The 22,243-nt window shown below is 46.1% G+C and overlaps 1 protein-coding gene across 2 annotated transcripts; it reads left to right on the plus strand.

Annotated features, from left to right (window-relative positions):
* Positions 1,345-22,172, plus strand: CRYM (crystallin mu). 2 transcript variants are annotated; one of them, XM_003124557.5, is made up of 8 exons: positions 1,345-1,800; positions 2,282-2,435; positions 4,715-4,777; positions 11,366-11,467; positions 14,196-14,379; positions 18,513-18,634; positions 19,361-19,445; positions 21,826-22,172. In XM_003124557.5, the coding sequence occupies exons 1-8, from the start codon at positions 1,631-1,633 to the stop codon at positions 21,888-21,890; spliced, it is 945 nt and encodes a 314-aa protein (XP_003124605.2). In that variant the 5' UTR covers positions 1,345-1,630; the 3' UTR covers positions 21,891-22,172. The 2 variants fall into 2 exon arrangements, with proteins under 2 accessions (XP_003124605.2, XP_020942160.1); XM_021086501.1 differs by lacking the exon at positions 21,826-22,172 and adding an exon at positions 20,737-20,897 and having other exon boundaries at positions 1,550-1,800.

Here is a 22,243-nt window from a genome sequence, read left to right on the forward strand (position 1 = left end):
CAAAAGCTTTCTGCGTGACCAGGACTCAATTTTTAAATTCACGATGGAAGCCAAAAAAGCCATCTGGCTTTCCTATTTCATATCTCTTTTAGTTGATGAGTATTTGTTTTTGCTTGTTTTTTTCCCCTCAAGAATAATGATCCAAACTGCTGTTTTCTTTATATCTCTGTTGTTTTTTTAGACCTAATAAGTGTTACAGCATAATAATTATAACAACACAAATAATGAGGCATAAACATTTCTGTAATGCCCGTACCCCTCGGCATGCATTTCTAAGGATGGTGAACTGAAGAAACAAGATCGTGTAATTAAAATAAGCTTTTGTTAACTTATTTCACGGCAGTGTCTCTCTTTTTTGATGATACAAGAGGTTTTCATTTATTATGTGGCTACTCTGTGCCAACTATTGTGCTAAGTATATTACATATGATTTATTATTTCGTTAGTTCATATTTTGACACTTAGCCATACACTGTCTTTTCTTATGATGTGACCTTTTCCTAAGAAATGGGCTATGTAGCTCCCAAAGCAAGTATCAGGAGAACACAACTTGAGACTAGGGTCTCCTGACCTGTTTCCCAGGCTACACTCATGCTCATTTATTTCATTTTCTGCATTGGCATGAGACCCCTCTTTCTAAGTGTTTAATCTCTTTAACCATGTGATTCCCTTCCAGAATCACCCTTCTTAGCAGTGCGACTTCAAGAAGCATCCCAGTTTTATGCCTTGGTACCCTTAGACATCAGCCCCTGTTCCAGTCCAACCCCGCCTGGCAAGACACTGTTCTCAAGGACTAGACAACACTCCTTCCACCCCTGGGTTTCACCTGGCCTGAAATCCCCTCTTTCACCCTCTGCTGCCAGTGTAGCCTAATGGAGTAAAGTTCTGGAGTCTCACCTCAAGGGCAGAACCCAACTTGTCTGCGAACAAGATGTCTTATGCATTTGGCTATTTGTGACTGAGGCGGTTATATCTTTCCTAGGAGCGTCTCCCTTTTCTAAAGCGGAAGGTTGGTTGAGTTAGCTCGCCCAGGAGAAAAGTGTGCACTCACACTCTAAGCAATAACAGCCAGGGATATGGGGGTGGGATGGGGTAGGAATGGGAGGGAGGTTGGCCTAAGAGACTCCAGATGGGGACAGAATTGAAAAATACCCTTTTATCTCCTTTCGTCTAAGATCTCCTAAGAAGTAGGCAATACTTTGAGAAATAAGGGAGCCCGTTCTTGTTTGCCCCCATCTCCGATGTCTCCTCTTTCCCAGGCGCGACGCAGCAAATAGTGGAGTTGGTGGGGAAGCAGGGAGGAAGGGGGCTGCCAAACTAATGTGTTTTGCAAGGAAATTGACTACGGCTACTTAACAGGAATTGAGAAAGTGGTCCCAAGGATACTAGCTCTCAACCCGCCGCTGCCTCAACTCCAATCTCGGGGAACCAGTGGCTGGAAGGGACCCAGCTGGCACCCCTCGACCCAGGGATGGGGGCGGGGAAAAACGGCTTGGCTCCGCCCCCGGAGCTGGGCGGTGACCAGTAGGCGGCAGCGCGCGCGCGCGCGCGCGCGGCGCTCTCATATAAGGAGCAGGCCTGGAGCCGCGGATCGCTGGGAGCGCGCTGAGTTTAGAAGGCAGGCGTCGACATGAGCTCGGTGCCAGCGTTCCTGAGCGCCGCGGACGTGCAGGACCACCTCCGCAGCTCCAGCCTCCTCATCCCGCCTCTGGAGGCGGCCCTGGCCAACTTCTCTAGCGGCCCCGACGGAGGGGTCGTGCAGCCGGTGCGCACCGTCGTGCCGGTGGCCAAGCACAGCGGGTGAGTGAGTAGGAAAGCTGGGACCTGGGACGGGAGAAACTGGAAAGGAGGGATGAGAAAGGAAGCCGCGGGAGAAAGGAAGGGAGAGTTTACCTAATCACGGCTCATAACAGCTGTCACTTAATGTATGCTCCCCACTGCGCCAAATGGGGGCTTTGTAGGCGTTACCTTGTTTCATTCAACATATTCCATATGTAGGTAGGTATTGATGCAACCATTTCCTAATGGGAAAACCGAGACTCAGAGAGGCGACGTGATTTACCCAAGGTTACACAGCTAGTAAGTGGCAAAACTGGAGTGGTTTTTCTCCTGCAGATGCGGACTCTGCATACTGCCTGAGCGGAGGCAGAGGGATGGGGAGGGAAGGGAGAAGGCCAGTAAGGCAGTGACTGAGGAAAGGGGAAGGCAGGGATATGGGGACTTGATAAGACACCCCAGCATTGATGGGAAGGGGTTGAAGCTGCTCCTTCTCTTCTTGTAGTTTCCTGGGGGTCATGCCCGCCTACAGTGCAGCAGAGGATGCGCTGACCACCAAGTTGGTCACCTTCTATGAGGGCCACCGCTCCACCTCCACTGTCCCCTCCCATCAGGCCACTGTGCTTCTCTTTGAGCCGAGCAATGGCTCTCTTCTGGCGGTGAGTGACTCCCTGCCCTGGGGTAGAAGGGGGGCCCCTGGGCACGGAGCTCAGCTCAGAAGTTAGTTCTCCGTGGGCCAGGGGTGTTGTTTTTTGTTTGTTTGTTTGTTTGTTTTGTATTTTCTAGGGTCGCACCCGCGGCATATGGAGGTTCCCAGGCTAGGAGTCTAATCAGAGCTATAGCCGACAGCCTACACCACAGCCACAGCAACGCGGAATCTGAGCCGCCTCTGCGACCTACACCACAGCTCACGGCAACACCAGATCCTTAACCTGCTGTTCGAGGCCAGGGTTCAAACCCTGCAACCTCAGAGTTCCCGTCGTGGCATGCAGTGGAAATGAATCCGACTAGGAACCATGCTGGGAACTTCCATATGCTGCAGGTGCAGCCCTAAAAAGACAAAAAGACAAAACAAAACCGGCAACCTCATGGTTCCTAGTCAGATTCATTATCCACTGAGCCAGGATGGGAACTCCCAGGCAGTGTCTTGAATGTGACGGCACCTGCCCCTCTCTGAGTGACAGGACCCCAGTGACAGTGAGGTTTCTCTGTGACCATGTATCTGTTTCTAGGACTGCCTGAGCACGCACAACCCAGTGCCAGAGCCCACTGCTGCTTCAAGTGTGCGACAATGTAGCAGTAATAATCTCTTCATTATGTTCTCATCCTATACCAGTTATTCCAGATATCCAGCTTGCACGAACCCGTAGCCAAGGAAACATGCATTTAGTGAATCTGTGTTACATGGAGTTACATGAGTGACAGAGCAGGGCTGCTTTCTACTACCTGGGAGTTTTTTCTAAGGGGTACATGTTTTAACATTTAATGATAATATCAAAAAATAGTAGTCATCCATATTTACCAAGCACTCTGTGTGTGTCAGCCACTGTTTTAAATACTTTATATGTGTATGTAAACTCTCTTAATACTTAGAGCCACTCTGTGAAGTAAGTAATTTTATTACCTCCATTTTGTGGATGAGGAAATTAAGTCATAGAGCAGTTTTCCCAAAGTCAGTACTCACTTACATAGCTAATAAGTGGCATGGGTGGACTTCAGACCTACTCCGTGTAAGTCCAGGGCCCGTACTGTCCTAGGACTATGCTCTCCAGCCTTTCTCACTGCCACTTACTGAGCACCTCGCATGTGCCAGGCAGGAGAAATTGATCTCATTCAATTCTGACCACATTCCTCTGTGGGAGGTTTGTTCCCCCTGCCTTTCTGTTGAGGTCCCTGAGGCTCAGCATATTAGAGTCACTTTGCTTGAAGCCACACAGCTTGGTTAGGGAAAGTGCCCTATGCCCTCTAGCCTGGCTCTGAGGCCAGCCAGTTGCATCCTTTTCAGGGACAGACTCCTTAATTCTACCCAAATGTCCCCTGAACCCTTAGACCCTCCTTAGACTTTCTGGCTCCGCCAGGGAAGCTGGCTGTTCATCACTCCTCTGGAAGGAGAATCCAGCTCTCCCTAACCTCTGCTCATTCAATAGAAATGGCATCCATACTACCTACCAACAGTGCTTCCCCACTGTTGAGACCCTCTCAGGCTTTGGAACTAAAGGACAAGGCTGGTGATTCTTCCTGAATCTGATCAGGAGCCAAGCAGTTCACCTCCTTGTCCATAAAACGAGAATACTGTTACTCCTTGGTGAGGATCAACTGAGCTAATACTATAAACAGAGGAGAACAGTGCCAAGGATTATGGTTATTCTCTTAGGCAGGAGGAATTCTGAATCACCTGGGGAGCTTTCAAAAACAAGGATGTCTGGGTGCATCCCTAGTGATTCCGAATCAGTTAACCCAGGGGTCGTGTCTGGGCATCTGTATAGTCACAGAACTCCCCACATGTGCAGGAGGAGTTGAGAGCCCCTGAGGGAGACTTTCTGGGCCCTTGCACAGATGTCAAGTGACTTACTCTTATGCCTCAAGTTTCTCCTTAATTTGATGTTTGAAGAATCCCGGGCAAATAAAGAACATGAGCAGTTCTTCAGGGCTCGCCATGTGCTAGAAGTTTCATGTAGTCCAGTGCATCTAATCCTCACTAAAACTCTCTAAATGGTTGCCATTATCTTTGTTTTTATATAGCTAGGAATCCAGTGCTTAAGCATGTCTATTCAAAGTTGCATTTCTCAGAAGTGGATGAATTGGATCCAGGTCCAACATGAAGCCTGTGCCCTTTATGGAGCACTCTGATGCTTCCTAGAGCTAGTCTTTTATAGTTTCTTCTCTCTAGGTAGTGGATAAGGGTGCCTCTTTCTCACTGTCTCTTCTTTCCTCCTAGGTCATGGATGGAAATGTTATAACTGCAAAAAGAACTGCTGCAGTATCTGCCATTGCTACCAAGGTAAGATTAGTGCCTGGCCGTGCCAAGCTGGTGGGTAGTGTTGGGTGTCTCGAGCTTGAATATCTAAGGGAGAAGTGAGAAACTCATTCTGATTTTCTTTGGAGATAGCTGGAACTTCAGATGTCAGATATGGGCTCTCAGGTGAGCACAATGGTTAGGAAATGATTAGCTAGCATTTAATGAGGCCGAGATTCCAGGTATCTTACATGTATTATTGCCGATCTTCACACCAACCTTGCCATATAATTATCTCTCTTTGCCAGGTGTAGGGAATGTGGCTCAGAGAGGTTATGAGAGTTGATCAGGGACACACAGCTGAGAAGTGGCAGAGCAGTAATTTAAAACTTGACCTCTCTGACTCCCAAGACGGTTTTCTTGCCCCTGTACCACACTGGCAAATCACTGTGATTACCCATAGGCCAGAGCCTGTACTGCACAAGAAGCAGAGGGGGAGATGAACAGATCCTAGCCAGACACATGGTTCATTCAGCAGCTATTGACTGAGACCCTCCCACGTATCAGGCACCGTTCTAAATGTCAGAGATATGGCAGTGAACAAAACAGAGAGTGGCATACACAGGGGACGTCAGACAATAAATAAAATCAAAATGTAAAAATACGGAGTTCCCATGGTGACTCAGCGGGTTAAGAACCTGACCTAGTGTCTGAGGATGTGGGTTCAACCCCTGGCCTTGCTCAGTGGGTCAAGGATCCAGCGTTGCTGCAAGCCATGGCATAGGTCGTAGATGCAGCTTGAAGCCAGTGTTGTGGAATAGGCCAGCAGCTGCGGCTGATTCAACCCCTAACCCTGGCACCTCCAAATGCCCACAGGTGCAGCCATAAAAAAAAAAAAAGAAAGAAAAAAATAATAATTAAACCAACAACAAACTCCTTTTGAGATTAATACTAGGCTAGGATTTTCATTTTTAAAAAAAACCACCACCAGCAACAGAAAACAAATAGGATGTTAGAAGGCTGAAAAGAAAGCAGAATCGAGAGTATTAGGGAAGAGGTAACATTTTAAATTCTCAAGGAAAGTCCTCACTGAGAAGGTGACATTTGAGTAAAGACTGAAAAGGAAGTGAGTGAGTGAAACAGGAGGAGGGGAGATGCTCTCTAGGCAGAAGGAAAAGCAAATGACAGAATTGATGATGTTCCATAAGAGTATAAGGACATCCCGCAAGAAAGACAGGACCTTTACAGCTTCGGGTTAAGAAGAAGAGGTATCTGTAGGAACAGTTAGAGTGTGGACTCCTTCACTTTATTTATTTACTTACTTACTTTTTAGGGCCGCTCCCGCAGCATATGGAGATTCCCAGGCTAGGGGTCGAATCGGAGTTGCAGCCACCATCCTACACCGCAGCCACAGCAACGCGGGATCCAAGCGCACCTGCGACCTACCCACTGTTTGAGACCAGGGATCGGCCCTGCATCCTCATGGATGCTCAGTAGACCGCTGAGCCATGACAGGAACTCCATGGACTCCTTCGCTTTAGGTGAAAAAGTACCAGGTCTGGGAATACTGATTTATGAAGCCATGTATGAAGGAAATGTGACAGCTCACAGAGGGTTGGAGCAGCAAAGACCAGGTGTTCAGATTGTGAGTCTGTTAAGATCTTCTTCACACATGCTGGGGAGGGAAGAATGTGCGGATTAATCTGGAAATTATATAGGAAGGGAATGGACTACAGTACACACCGTGATGAACTGTTTTTTTTTTTTTTGGGGGGGGGGTTGTTTGTTGTCTTTTTAGTTATAGCCAGACCCAACTCAGATGAAAACAATCAAGGGACTCTTTGAGGTTATGTTTCCTCGTAACATAGGGACAGAGGGACTCTAACAATACTGCCCTACATTAAAAAAAAAAAAAAAAAAAAAAAAAACTTTGGGAGGTCCCGCTGTGGTGCAGTGGGTTAAGAATCTGCCTGAAGTGGCTCAGGTTCCTGCAGAGGCGTGGGTCCAATCCCCAGCCGAACTGCGGCATAGGTTGCAGCTGCAGGTCAGATTCAGTCCCTGGCCTGAGAACTTCCATATGCCACAGGCACAGCCATAAAATAGAAATAAATAAGTAAATATAAAAAGGACTTTGCTCTTTGCCAAAATAATTTCCAGCCCCTTGTCTGGAAATAAGTGGTTATTTTGGGGTTTCTGTGGGGAAGGCAGAGCACGTATTACTGGCATCATTTTGTGCAGAAGGACATGGAGACTAGGGTTTCCTGAAGTCGCGAAACCCAGGTAGCCAGGGGTCTTCTCGTCCTGGATCAGGACAAGCCAGGCTACGCAGCAGCATCACCTGGGGAATTTTTTGAAAAACTCATACTCTCAAAACCACTGAATTGAAATCACGAAGGGTCGGGCCCAAGAAACGAAGGGGTTTTTTGGTTTGTGTTTTGTTTTGTTTTGTTTTATGATCTCTGGTTGAGTCTGATCAGCCAGGTGTGGGCCCTTCATTCCTCTAAACCCAGCTCTCAGTTGCATTGTGCTTTTTGCGTGAATAAAAATCTGTACTCACAGAAGAGCTGAGAGTCATTGAGTCAGGGCTTCAAAGTTTAGGTTGAAACGCCACAGCTTTATTCCCAGGGGCTCAGATTGGTATTTCAATAAGGAACAAAGGTCTGCTTTACTGTTTGTGCTGTAAGAGGGGAATGTTTTCTTTTCCTCACTTCTGTTTCAGTCAGGGCTTTGGGGAAGAGGATGAACAGCAGAGAAAGTTCTCAGGTTTGACAGATGCTGTAACTTTGCATCTGGGGTGCACATCCCCTGAGATGGGGACCCCGGCAGGCTTTTGCAAGGTTACAGTATGTATCAAGGTTTATCCCTGACGTGTATTTATTCAACAATATTTACGTGCCCACTAAGGACCAGGCCCTCTGCTCAGCATGGGGCATAGAGTGGTGACCACAACCAGATACAGAACCTGTCATCATGGAGCACAGAGGACATCTGAGGAGACAGATATTAATCCAAAGGTCACACCAATTAGGAATTCCTGCCGTGGCTCTGCGGTTAAGAGCCCAACAACTATCCATGAGGACACGGGTTTGATCCCTGGCCTCGCTCAGTGGGCTAAGGATCTGGGGTTGCTGTGAGCTGTGGTGTAGGTTGCAGATGCAGCTCAGATCTCAGGTTGCTGTGGCTGTGGTGTAGACTGGTGGCTACAGAGCTCCAATTGGACCCCTAGCCTGGGAACCTCCATATTACTGCTGGTGCAGCCCTAAAAAGACCCCCCCAAAATCACACCAATTAGTGTAAAAATTACAGCCTCAACAAATACATTGAATAAAAGGGGCGAAGGGCTATGAGAACATAAAATCGGAGGGGGGTGGGTGTTGCTCTAGTCTGTGGGATTTGGGAAGGCTTTTCCTATGGGAAGGGTATCTTGGCTGAGATTTGAAGAGATAATAGGAGTTGGTTATGAGGAGCAGAGGGTGAAAGTACTCCAGGCAAAGAACCTGTGCAAAGGCCTGTGGTTGATATTGGCACATGTGCTTGGGGAACTGCAAGGGGGCTGGTATAGCTAGAAAACAGGAGGTGCAGGGGGGAGCATGTCCTGAGGGGGAGCTGGGGAAGTGGAGGGGTCAGACCATGCAAAGCTCTAGTGAATGCAAATGAAACAGTCTTTCAGACTCTTTAAGAAACTTAGCAGAGGGGCTGCCGCTGCGGCCACTGTGGTTCAATGGGCTGGATGGGTGGCATCTTGGGATCCCCGGGACACAGGTTTGATCCTCAGCCCAGCACAGTGGCTTAAGGATCTGGCATTCCCCCAACAGACCGTGACTGTAGCTCAGATCTGATCCCTGACCTGGGAGCTCCATATGCCATGGGGCAGGCAAAAAACGAAAAAGAAAGAAACATAGCAGATTTGTATATTTTTTAAACTTTTATTTATTGTTTTTTTTTTTAATTTAGTTGATTTACAGTGTTGTGTCACTTTCTACTGTACACCATTGATATACATTTTTTTTCTCATACTATCTTCCATCATGTTCTATCCCAAGATATAGGATGTGGTGCCCTGTGCTATACAGTGGGATCTTATATTGCTTATCCATTCTAGATAGTTTGCATCTACTATCCCCTTATGTTTTTAATTATCTGCATGCTGGGAATAGAAATGAAATGCCATTCATCTTGGTCTGATGGTAAACCTTATAAATGTTATGCCATTTAGGAAAAGAGATACCAGTTATAATATTGCTATCAGGGCAACAAAATATCAAGTGAGAGAACCAAGCAGAATTACAGATTTACTTTCAGAGTTCCAAGGTTACTTTTACAGCATACTGCAACAATTTCTGAAGCCCCTGTGTACTTCCAAGAATAGTTCATATTCATTGAAAACAGAAAAAATATATATTTAAAGAAAAATCACCTAGTTCTCCTTATTGGACAGGAGGGTAAGATTACTAATCTTGTGGATATTGTCATTTTGACACCTTCCCAAATCAGAGTCCATAAACTACACTTGATGATGCGAAACACACAAAAATATATCTTTGCTCCTAAAGCTGCAAGAGAGATGCATATCTACTGATATTTCTGAGCCTCCTTTTTGCTAGTGATTAATATTAAGAATACTTTCATTTTTAAGGTTGCACTCCAGAATTTTAATAATTAGAAAATATTGACAGGAGTTCCTGTCGTGGCGCAGTGGTTAACGAATCTGATTAGGAACCATGAGGTTGTGGGTTTGATCCCTGGCCTTTCTTAGAGGGTTAAGGATCCGGCGTTGCTGTGAGCTGTGGTATAGGTTACAGGCATGGCTTGGCTTCCACGTTGCTGTGGCTGTGGCGAAGGCTTCCGTGTTCCAAGGCTGTGGCGATTGGACCCCTAGCCTGGGAACCTCCACATGCTGCAGGTGCGGCCCTAGAAAAGGCAAAAAGACAACAACAACAACAATGAAGAAAATATTGACAGAGCAGACCCAGAGAGCTCAGATTTTATCAAATGAAAAAGAGGAAAAGGCAGAAGACAGTCTTGTTTAAGATGGACAGTTTGGAGAGCACATGATGTTTGAGGAGCCAGTGCTGTCCTTCCTCACTGCCAGTGGTTCTTAACTGAAAACAACTTGGCCAAGTGCCCCAGAGACGATGAGCAGCGTCTGGAGACATTTTTTTGGTTTTCCTAACCAAAAATGGTAGGGAATGGGGGATGTTCATGGATAGAGGCCAGGGATGCTGCTAAACTTCCTATAAAGCACCAGACAGCCCACCTGCCTACACCTGTCCACCCCATTGCCAGCAAGGAATTATCCACCCAAATATCAATAGTGCTGAGGTCAATAAACCCTGTTCTGTTTCTTATACGTAATAGCAGATGTGTGCCAATTCTGTGCAGATGAGACTGGCCCTATTTCCATGGAGCTTACATACCAGTTTAAGAAAATAAATTTGTCTGAAAATTCCCACTGTTGCACAGTGAGTTAAGAATCCGACTGCAGGAGTTCCCGATGTGGCTCAGTGCTAATGGACCCGACTAGTATCCATGAGGACTGGGGTTCGATCCCTGGCCTCATTCAGTGAGTTAAGTACCAGCCTTGCCATGAGCTGTGGTGTAGGTCGCAGACAAGGCTCAGATCCCCCAGTGCTGCGGCTGTGGGATGCTGTAATTTATGCTGGCAGCTGCACCTCCAATTCCACCCCTAGCCTGGGAACTTCCACATGCCAAGGGTGTGGCCCTAAGAAGACACACACAAAAAGCCTTGCTCTGACTGCAGCAGCTCAATTGCTACAGAGTTGCAGGTTCCCGCCCCAGCCAGGCACAGTGGGTTAAAGGATCTGGCATTGCTACAGCTGCAGTATAGGTCACAGCTATAGCTTGAATTCAATCCCTGGCTCAGGAACTTCCTTATGCTGCGGGTGTGGCCATAAAATTTAAAAAAAAAAAAAAAAAGGAAAGAAAAGAAATTTGTCAGCAAGCAAGTGCTGTGAAGTGGTGAATTCTGTCAGGGGAGAGAGAAAGACTTCACTGGAAAGGTGACACATGATAGCAGTTCGTGGAACCCCACCCCCAAAGACAGACCCTCAGCCGGTGCCTCGAATGCCATCTCCACATTCCTCCTTCAAGGAAGACAAAGGCTGAGAGAGGATCCACGGAAAGCGAACACAGCAAATATAGCTGAGGACGCAGGCTTGCAAGGACTCATGGATCCCAGGAGCAACTCACAGCTCTGAATAGAAGGCGTGGCTCCTCATGCCTCTGAGACACAGGAGAAAGAATGTGGGTTTTGAAGAATGAATGATGTGGTTTTGGAGCCCCTGCCATTTAATAGCTGTAGAGCCCTGAGCAAGTTACTTAACCTCTCTGGATCTCAATTCTTGTATCTGTAAGGGGAGGATAATGACAGGAGTATCTAGCTCACAGGGTCAGTTATCTGGGCTAAATGAGATCACGAGGGTTAAGCATTGGCTCCTCTTAGGTACCAGTGAAGGCTCCCTTCCCCTCCCTACTCCACAGAATGGACACAGAAATACAAAATGACATCTTCTGAATGGTTTGAGAGGTCTTGAAGGTCACGTGATCCTCAAACCACTGGTTCTTTTCTTGGCTCCTAGTGTCTCCCTTTTCTATCTCATTTCTCTCAAATAGTTTTTGAAACCCCCCAACAGTGAAGTGTTGTGTATCCTTGGAGCTGGGGTCCAGGCTTACAGCCACTATGAGGTCTTCACAGAGCAGTTCTCCTTTAAGGAGGTAAGTCCGGGGAGGGGGAAGGAGGGAGGCAGTGGCTGTGACCTTTGCTTTGCTCCTTCGTTACCACATGGGCTCTGCTGAAATAGGTTGAGAGTTCCACCACCTGGACCGTTCTTTAGTGACTTGTCCAGCAGTCCCACTGGAGGTGAAGGATGGGAAGAAAGGCCCGAATCACATCTTCCCATTGCCAAGTTTGCAGTGTATGCTTAAGTATGCAGAGAGCCTCCTCGGTTACTTAAAGGGTTGTATTATATCCATTTTATCCATTCATTTGTCCTTTTGGCCCTTTTCTGTTGCTTCTCTTGGGAGAATCTGAGATTCTTAAGTACTCAAGGTTAGGGATCCAGGAACTGGGAATGAGGCCCAGAGAGGAGGAGGCTGCCACTTGCCCCTTCTGCTGCCAGGTATTGGTCCACCTTTCCCCAGTCTGACTGGCTCCCTCTTCCTGCTGCCTTGGATACAGTTGATGCTGCTTTGATTTTATTTTTTGTGTATGTGTGAGAGAGGTGGGGCAGATGTAAAGTAGGATTTTTTTATGATAAAAATAATACCTCCGCTTTGTTCTCAAAGGCTCTAAGGAAGAAAAGAAAAGTTCCCTTTTACCTGTTTTCAAAGACAAGTGTTAACATTTCCAATCATCTCTCATCCGTTTTTTTATAACATAGTTTTGTGGGGTTTTCCTGCTCCTTTTATTAAAATATAATTGATACAGTATCATTTTGGCTTCAGGCATACCTCATAGTGATTGGATATTTGTATACATTTTGAAATGGTCACCATTAAGTCTGGTTACCATGGGTCACCATACAAAGTTATCACAATATTATTGACTGTATTTCCTATGATGTACATTGTATTCCCGAGACTTAATTATTTTATAACTGGAAGTGTGCACCTCTTAATCTCTCTCACCTATTTTACCCATCCCCCAGCCTCTCTCCCATATAGGTAGTTTCCTTCTTTTGTTCTCTGTATCTGTGAGTCAGGTTCTGAATTGTTTTGCTTGTTCATTTGTTTTGTTTTTTAGATTCCACATGTGCGTGAGCTCACCCACTATTTGTCTTTCTCTGTCTGACTTATTTCACTTAGCATTATACCCTGAAGGCTCATCCATATTCCGTGATGTCTCAGACAGCAAGATTTTTCTTTTTATGGCTGAATAGGATTTTTCTTTTTGTCGCTGAATAGTATGTCATTTCTTTTTATGGCTGAATAATAATAATATACAAAGCACAGTTTCTTTACCCATTCATCCACAGATGGACACTTAGCTTGTTTCCTTATCTTGGTTTTTATAAATAATGCTGTAACGAACATGGGAGTACATATATCTTTTTGAGTTAGTGGTTTTTTTTCTTTAAATACCCAGAAGTGGAACTTCTGGATCAGAGGGTAGTTTTATGCTTAATTTTTTGAGGAATCTCCATACTGTTTTCCGTAGTGGCTACATCAGTTTTCATTCCCACCAACAGTGCAATTGGTTTCCGTTTCCTCCACATCCTCGCCAACACCTGTTATCTTTTTGTCTTTTTCATCATCGCCACTCGGACAGGTGTGAGATGCTGTCTCATTGTGGTTTTGATTTGCTTTGACCTATGTATGATTCAGTGATGCTGAGCATCTGTTCACGTGTGTGTTGGCTAGATGTATGTCTTCTTTAGAAAAATATTTATTTAGATCCTCCCCTCATTTTTTGTTTGGGGTGTTTTTGATACTATGTTGTGTCAGTAGTTTGGATAGTAACCCCTCCTAACATAGCTTCAATCATGTTAAATATACACAGTTGTATAGACTATATTTTCACTGAACAGTCTAATACTATCACCTTCTTCCCTTACCTAAGTTGTGTCTAGGATTTCATATTTTTCTAACAGGAAAGGTGGTACGGTTAACCTTTCTCTAAGAACTGGGCATATTGTATTGTTTTTCACCTTTAGTTAATGCACTTACTTAGACATAACATGCATTTCTATGCTTATTCTATCTCCTTATTCTTCAGCTCTTCAGTTGAAGGCTGACAACTCCCACCCCAGACATCAAAAATATGTTAAGCTGGTTAGCAAGTCCCCACCTCCTGGTGATGTCAGCGACCCATCCCCTCCCTCCCAGCACTTTCCAGGATTCTAATTGTAGCTACTGCCCTTGGCCTTTTCCTCTGCTGCTCCCTTCCCTCCTGAAACCTTTCCAACCTTTAATTCCCCACATATCCTTCAAGGGTCAGGCTATCCCGTGCACAGCCCTGCACATCCTCCTTGTGACGCTCACACCTGTTATAACCCCAGAGTCCCAGACAGAAACTGTGAGTTTGATGCTGACTTTGCCAGAGATCATTCACATTCTACACACATGAAAACTTAGGCTGAATGAGGTTAAATAACTTCAGAAATCCTAAGTGACAGAGCAAGGATTCTTTCTAAGCCTGTCTAGCTCCAGAACTTACTCTGCTAATCATTAATCTGTATCAGTAGCTCTTAAGCTACTGAGGCTCTGTGTCCCAGGCTGGAACTGAAACACCTACCCCCCTCTTAAAAGGGGAATAGGCTAGAGAAAAAGTCATTTTCAAACATCTTGCCCAGCTTAATGTTGTACCCTTGATCAAATGTCCATTCACCTTAGGCAATGATTTAAATAACTACAGCCCTTAGTTTCCCTTGCAGCCCTGGGCTTGATGACACATAAACAGCCAACTAATCATAGCACCAATGTCCCTCCTGTAACCCCAATGAAGGTGAGGATATGGAACCGCACCAAAGAAAACGCGGAGAAGTTTGCGAACACAGTGCAAGGCGAGGTTGAGGTCTGTCCATCGGTCCAGGAGGCTGTGGCAGGAGCAGATGTGATCATCACGGTCACCATGGCAACAGAGCCCATTTTGTTTGGCGAATGGGTGAAGCCTGGGGCTCACATCAATGGTAAGCAAAGCAGCTCCATGACCCTTTGGTGGCCAAACTCTCCCTTGGGTGGACCACAGGTCTCTGCATCTGCAGAGCAGTTTCCCTCAGGCAGAGTGCCCGAGCTTTTAAAGGGCCTGGAAAACAATATTCGCTCTAAAATATGAAACAAAGATCACAACCTGAAACGGATAAATTTAATTAAATAAACCTTTATAAACTGTCACGTTATGACGAATGATCAATTACACCTCAGTTCTTAAATGAGATTTAAATTACAGAAGCCAAATGCCTCACTTGCTCTTAAGAACACTTCGAATTACAAAAAAAAATTTTTTTTAATTACAGCACAAAAGACATTTAATGTGACCTGTGGAGGCTTTTTTAATATGTGCGATAGGATAGTTGAGACTCTAAACATAAGAGTTCCTGGGGCCTCTGAGAATCCTCAGATGGACCTGGGGCTACAGCAAGATCTAGTCTATATTGAGTACTTATTATTGCAGGGGCTGTTCTAAATTCTCTGGAAGTCCTACATCACTGACTCCTCACAAGACCCTTATGAAGTAGGAGCTATTGTTCCCATGAGCCCCATTTTACAGGTGGGGAAACCAAGGCATGAAAAGATTAAATAACTCGCTCAAAGTCAGGGGTTCTTAGAGGCAGAGCTTGGATTTGAACTGAGGCACTCTACCTTCCGAGCCCAAGATCTTAAATAATCCCCTGTATTATCATTCAATAAGAAGACTAGATTCTGATAAATAAGCAGTTGAAGACTAGAGACTTGAAACATGGTATTTAGTGCTCCATGTTTTAAGTGACAAGCACATAGTGTAAACTAAGATATCAAAAAAAAAAAAAAAAAAAAAAAAGACTTCCTTGGTGGCGTAGTGGTTAAGGATTTGGCATTGTCAATGCTTTGGCTCAGGTTCCATCCTTGGCCTTGAACTTCTGTATGCTGTGGGTGCAGCCAAAAAAAAAAAAGAGAGAGAGAGAAAAATCTAAGATCTCTGCACACATTGCAGATGTGCATGCAAGGGCCAAGTATCATGATTCTGCATGCATTCACAAATGTGTACTGAATCTGTACCATGTGTCAGGCACTGTTCTAGATGCTGGGGATACCACAGTAAACCAGCAGTCAGGACCACTGCTTTCCTGGTGCTTATATTGCAAAGGAGGAAGTTCGACAGCAACCAAACACACACACAGACAAGCTGGATCGTTCCAGCTAAAGAAAAGTTCTATGAAGGAAATGAAACTACCATGATTGAGGAATGGGCCATAGAAAGTTGAGGGTCTCGACCTGTGTAGGTTGAGATTATGATGTGGGTATTATGATGTGGGTCCAGGTTGGGAAGGTCTTACGATGCATTAAAGCCAGCCCCAAACAGTAAGACCATTTCTGGAAGGACTTGGTCTCTTGAGAAATCAAGAGAAACCAGTTCTTGGTGAAATGGACAAGAGCTGAATCTTTAGCAAGACTGACTTTTTTTTTCAGCTTTTTTTTTTTTTTTCCAGCCTAAAATAGCACATATTTATTATCTCGTGGTTTCTGTGGGTCAGGAATCTTGGCATGGGTAAGCTGAGTCCTCTGCTCACACAAGGATGAATTGAAGGTATTGTCCAGGTCCAGTCCTCATCTACAGCTCAGCATCCTCTTCTCACGCGGTTGTGGCAAGTTCCTTGCGTTGTAGGATAAGTGTGCCTGTTTCCTTGGGGCTGCTCTCAGCTCCTAGAGGCTGCCCACATTCCTTGCCATGTGGATCCTTCACCTTCCAGGCCAACAACAGAGACTCACCCTCATATCAGATCTCTCTCATACTTTGAATCTCTCTCCAGGAAGGGCTGACTTGATTTTGAGTCAAGGCCTGGTGTATTTTTCTGTAGCCTAAAGACAAAATTGGTTTATGTGTTCACAGCAGCATCAAATATACTTAAGAAAAGTATGTTACAAGGGCAGTCAACAGGAAAACACCAACAGCAGATTTCACTGGCTTGCAGCTTGGCTAAGGGATAGGCCCCATTCCAGCCTCCCCTACCCATCTCTCATCCTGCTCCCACGCCCCACCAGCCAGTGTCAGACCCTCACCCATTCTAGCCCCACCCAAGCAAGACCAAAGCCCAGCCAGAATGAGGCCCCTTCCTTTGCTGCCTGGCCCACCTCCATCAGCCTGCGTGGCCTCATGCAACCCCCCGAGAACTCGCCCTTCTCAGAACTGGGGGGAACAAGTGCAATGAGAAGAGGTGGCTTGAGACGCTGGGGTTTTTCCCACCAGCTTATGATTTATTTAAGAGGTTCATTAGCTGGTGCTTTTGTGCTATAGAAGTCCTCACACAAACAACCTTCAAGATGGACCTTTTTACACCACTCTCTTTGAGAATTAGAGTGAGGGAGAACAGCAGGAGAGGGAATAAGCAGAGGAAGCCGGATGGCAGTGAGAGGAGGCATGTAAATGCTGCCTTATAGTTATGTCGGCCTTCATAGTGGTTTCCAAAGACGAGCTGGCAAGGCCGGATCCAGCCAGCAGATGTGTTTTGTTCAGACCATAGAGTGTTCTGAAAACTCAAGAAGTAACACATGCAAATCGATTTCCTGCTTCTCTTTAAAAAGAGGGGAATGGGGAGTATCTAACAGTGGCCCTGCATTCTCACATGCCAACAGTTAGCTGGAGTTGAACAATGACTCTCCCTCTGAGAAGGACCTGCTTTTTTTCTCTGCACCTCGGTCTCTGCCATTTCCAATTCCATTCCTCTGACCCATTCTGCTCATTTTCATTACCTACCTGGCCCTGCAGGCATTTGGTCGCAGCCTCTGCATTATCCTATGACCCAGTGCCAGGAGACCTGATTCCTTGGCTTCATCATTGTGGTTCTGGGCTCTGCAGAGGATGTGAAACCTTGGTACCAGGGTGCAGACAGGTTCCTCTTCATTAGGGCTTGTCTGTGACCCTGACACTGGGCTCTTTTCTCGTGAGTTAAGAGAGAAATGGTTGGGAGTTCCTGGTGTGGCTCAGTGGGTTAAGAACCTGACACTGTCTCTGTGAGGATGCAGGTTCAATCCATGGCCTCACTGAGTGGGTTAAGAATCCAGGGTAGCTGCAAGCTGCAGCACAGGGTGCAGATGTGTCTTAGATCTGGTGTTGCCATGGCTATGGCATAGGCTGGCACCTACAGCTCCAGTTTGATCCCTGGCCTGAGAACTTCCATATGCTGTAGGTGTAGCCGTAAAAAAAAAAAAAAGAGAGAGAGAAGTGGTTGAAGGTGAATAATGGGAATAATTGAAGAGCAAGCGGACAGAAAATAGAGGAGGGTAGGGTATGAAAAAGCACCAAGTGATGGCTCTGTTTTAGGGCTTTTTGTAAGGAAGTCACTGCTCTGAGCCTCAGTTCGTGTACATCTTAAATGCGAATCGGACACCAAATGTACGTGTGAGGATAATTAATAGTATGTGTGAAACATCCCACAGATGGTAGGCTGCTGTAAATCAATGCTGAGTTGCCTCAACCTCTTTTTTTAGTACAGAGAAAAGATATGAAACAGAAAGGAAAAAATGCCAGGTGTTATTCTTATTCGTGAATTCTTACTTAGTGAATAATTATTAATCCTTAATTAATTCTCATTAATACAATAAGAATTATTGTATCAATTCTACTATTAATTATAATTAATTATAATAGTAACTATTTTACAAATACTCTTATTATTGGATTTTTAATTTTTTTTTATTTTTTTGCTTTTTAGGGCCGCACCCTTGGCATTTGGAAGTTCCCAGGCTAGGTAGAGGTCAAATCGGAACTACACCTGCTGGCCTACAACACAGCCACAGCAGTGTGGGATCTGAGCCATGTCTACAGCCTACACCATAGCTCATGGCAATGCTGGATCCTTAACCCACTGAGTGAGGCCAGGGATCAAACCTGCATCCTCATGAATCCTAGTCAGTTTCGCTAACCGCTGAGCCATGAAGGGAACTCCCGATTGGATATTATTAGTGAATACGCAGTCTTGTTGGCTGGGAGGGAGTTGGCCTGAGGACGTGAGGCCTTCCAAATCTGTTCCCATGGGTCCTCTGACACCCCTTTCATTCTTTGGTGCCTTTGGTTTCCCTTGTGGCTGTTTCTAGGCTCAGGGTCTGTCTTGCTGTCTCTTAGCCATTGGCGCCAGCAGACCCGACTGGAGAGAGCTGGATGACGAGCTCATGAAACAGGCTGTGCTGTACGTGGACTCCCGGGAGGCCGCCGTGAAAGAGTCTGGAGATGTCCTCTTGTCCGGGGTGAGCCTCCTTTCTGCTGGGCTGTCTCCCGGCTGTTGCCAGGCTGTCCTCTCCTAGATCCCAGGGTCTCCCTAGCTCCCCGCTCCGTCTGGCCCACTCCAGACCTCAGTACCTCCCCACTTCTTTGTGGGGTGATAACTCCCAAACATCTCTCAATTCTTTCTAATCCCCTTCCAGGCCCTTCCGGTGGTGACATGTTTTCCTGTCCACGTTGCCTGAGGAAAGCAGCCTGATGGACTGGGCTGTCCTGTAAAGCAGTAGGATTGGAAGATAGGCTGTTGCAGCCTCGAAACTTTCCCCCAATTAGGACTAGGGTTGGCCACTTTCTGGCCTCCTTTTTTTTGTTTGTTTGTTTTTGTTTTCGTTTTTGTAATCAGGGCATAGAAGCAAGAAGGGGGGCTGCCAGAAGGAGTGTTCAGATAAAAACATGCCTGTATGCTCGCTGATACAGTGTCCTGTCCAATACAAATACAAATTTGTACTTCTGCAGTCATGGTATCACAAAGGCAGATGCTTAAAAAAAAAAAAAATTTAAAGAGGGAAGCATCCTCCTAATATCATCCAACTTACAAAAGGTCTTTTTATCAAGGGATCCCTCATCCAGTTCAGGGACACCCTGTCTTGGCTTCAGAAGCTGGCCCTGAGCAGACATTGTCTCCATGGCCTGGGTCCTTTGCACCTAGCAGGTGTCTGCGTTACATCATTTAGCGTGTGTTCGTTTGACAGGCCGAGATCTTTGCGGAGCTGGGAGAAGTGGTGAAGGGCGTGAAGCCAGCCCACTGCGAGAAGACGACAGTATTCAAGTCTTTGGGTAAGAGCCCCAGGGCACAAACAGAACCCGAGCACGAGGTCGGTTTACCCACTGGTGGGAAAGGAATGAGTCTGCAGCTTTCGTAGGTGAATCATTGCGAACTCTCTCGTTCAGGTCAGTCATTTATGTCTGGGCCTAGTGATGAAGACCGTGAACCCTGGAATAGGGCGGTCCCGGGTAGGATTCTCTGCCCCTCCCTGGGCATGAGTCCTTGGAGAAGTGACCTCACCTCTCTGAGCCACAGTGTCTTTACCACCTGTTACCTAGTGTTTTTGAGAGAATGAAGCAAGACGTGTGTGTCAACCTATTTGCACATAGCAGGTGTCAGCATTAAATCATTTAGACTTGGATCTAAATGAAACGCAGAAGAAGAAAGCCTGGGGGTGGGGGGGGGGCGGATGGGAGAAAAAGATGTTAAGAAACAGGGGGCTTAAGAGAAATAGCAGGGAGACCCAACCTGAGAGAGGCCCAGCGAGGAAGTATAGCCTGAGACCCTTTTTTCCCTCCTTTCCTACCTTCCGACTTGCTGATTGAAGAAGGGCTTCAGAGGGGAGCCCCTTTACCACCTGAGTTAGCATGAGCAGAAACCCAGTGAAGAAGGGGCTCCCCGTGGTGGGTCTGCCCCTCAGCCCCCCACTCCCTCGCCACCAGATTTAAGGAAACGGACACAAACACACATGGTAACACAGCTAACATTTAACTTTTTTTTTTTTTTTTTTTTTTGTCTTTTTAGAGCCGCACCCGCAGCATATAGAGGTTCCCAGGCTAGGGGTCCAATCAGAGCTGAAGCTGCCAGCCTACGCCAGAGCCACAGCAATGCCAGATCCGAGCTGCATTTCCGACCTACATCGCAGCTCATGGCAACGCTGGATCTTTAATCCACTGAGCGAGGCCAGGGATTGAACCTGCAATCTCATGGTTCCTAGTGGGATTCGTTTCCACTGCACCACAGTGGGAACTCCAGAGCTAATATTTAGTTCATGCACCTAAAATATTGAATTGCCCTAATCTGGTTGGTAGATTGGTGCTGCCCTGAGCCCTCAATCTCTCCAGGCCTTAGACATTTTTTAATGATCACAGGCAGTCAAAGCTTTAATGCTTGGCAGAGTTATTTAAGCGTTATTTAAGAATGTTTCAACCACCCAGCACCCAGCCAGTATCCGTGTCTTGCCATCTGTTAAATAGTTTTCTAAATCTCTCATGCTCAAAAAGACAGGCAAAGGCTCTATCTAAAGCCTGTTTCAAAGATATCACACTGATCTTGTGTCTGAATGTTTCTTGTTCCTAGCAGATCAGAGGTCAGCCAGCCCCCTTCAAGAGACACCACACTTCTGAGCAGAAGCCCACGCTACACATCTGAGCAGTTTTTATTGACTTTCCCCCTTTGGGGAATTTGTTTATTGGTACCTCCTGTCCTCTAGCAGATGCCTATTAAACACTGTTATGTATCAGGCTCCATACTGGGTTCAGTAATAGCTACAAAACCTAATAAAATCTGGCCCCTGCTTAAAAGGATATACGTATTCAAGATTAAGGTATGTGCCCCAAACTACAAGGCAGAGGGGTGATGCTAGAGGATTCAGGGTTTGGTCTAGACCAGGGGTTCAACAAATGACAGACTGTGGGCCAAACGCAGCCTACCACTTGGTTTTATACAGCCCACAAATGAAATGGTTTGTATGTTTTCAAATGATTGAGGGAAAAGCAAGATGATTTTGTGACACATGAACATGATAAATTCAAACTATGGTGTCCACAAAGAAGGCTGTGCTGGAGCACAGTCAGGCTTATTTGTTTAACTGTGGTCTATGGCTGCTTTTGCACTACAGGGACAGAGTTGAGTAGTTGCAGGTAATTGGCCTGCAGAGCCTAAAATTTTTTTTTTTTTTTGGTCTTTTTAGGGCCACACCCTCAGCACGTGGAGGTTCTCAGGCTAGGGGTCCAGTTGGCACTGTAGTTGCCAGCCTACACCACAACCATAGCAACGCGGGATCTGAGCAGCGTCTGCCACCTACACCACAGCTCAGGGCAACGCTGGATCCGTAATCCACTGAGTGAGGCCAGGGATCAAACCCACATCCTCATGGATGCTAGTCAGCTTCGTTAACCACTGAACGACGACAGGAACTCCGAAGAACCTAAAGTATTTCCTCTCTAGTCCCTGAACTAACCTTTGAAGAACACTTAAAATGTTTGGTGGGCATTGCTTGCCCTGCCCTGCCCTTTGCAAACCCTTCAAGCCTGAATTCACGTTGGGTGTCAGTCCTTATTACCCTGCCGGGCATCAACTGTCTCAGGGAAATTGCCAGCTCTGGGATGTGGGCTGTTAAGAGGAAAAGTTGTTCTGACAGAAGGTGAACTGAATTTCTGTGCATTCCAGGAATGGCGGTGGAAGACTTGGTTGCAGCCAAACTAGTGTACGAGTCCTGGTCATCTGGTAAATAAAACAAAGGAGCTTTGTGCTGAGTGGATGCTACAGCTGAAGGGGAATGAACACTAGTTGTCTCATAATCTCTCCGTCAAATGAGAGCACCCAGTGCTCAGTGATCTCTAGTTTTGTGCTTATCATGTCTTACCTTAAATAATGAGATCCCCTCTTGTGTTTGTAGTTGGAAGGCAAAACTAAACGGCCATTCTTCTGTTCCACCAGATTAAACTAGCATTCCCTTCCCCCTGTGTTTCACTGCCTTTTGTATTGCCTTGAAATAAAGCTTTTCCAGTTCTGCAGTTCTTGCTTTGGTCACGTCTATCCTGCACAGCAGGGCAGTGAGGGGATCGAGTGCTTCCATTCACTCCCT

This window comes from Sus scrofa, chromosome 3 (assembly GCF_000003025.6).
Source record: "Sus scrofa isolate TJ Tabasco breed Duroc chromosome 3, Sscrofa11.1, whole genome shotgun sequence".
NCBI lineage: Eukaryota > Metazoa > Chordata > Mammalia > Artiodactyla > Suidae > Sus > Sus scrofa.

Coding starts and splice junctions, on each gene's coding strand:
- CRYM (XM_003124557.5), top strand. CDS start 1,631: ATGAGCTCGGTGCCAGCGTTCCTGAGCGCCGCGGACGTGCAGGACCAC. Junction 4,778..11,365: donor TATCTGCCATTGCTACCAAG/GTAAGATTAGTG, acceptor TCTCTCAAATAG/TTTTTGAAACCCCCCAACAG. Junction 18,635..19,360: donor GAGATGTCCTCTTGTCCGGG/GTGAGCCTCCTT, acceptor TTCGTTTGACAG/GCCGAGATCTTTGCGGAGCT.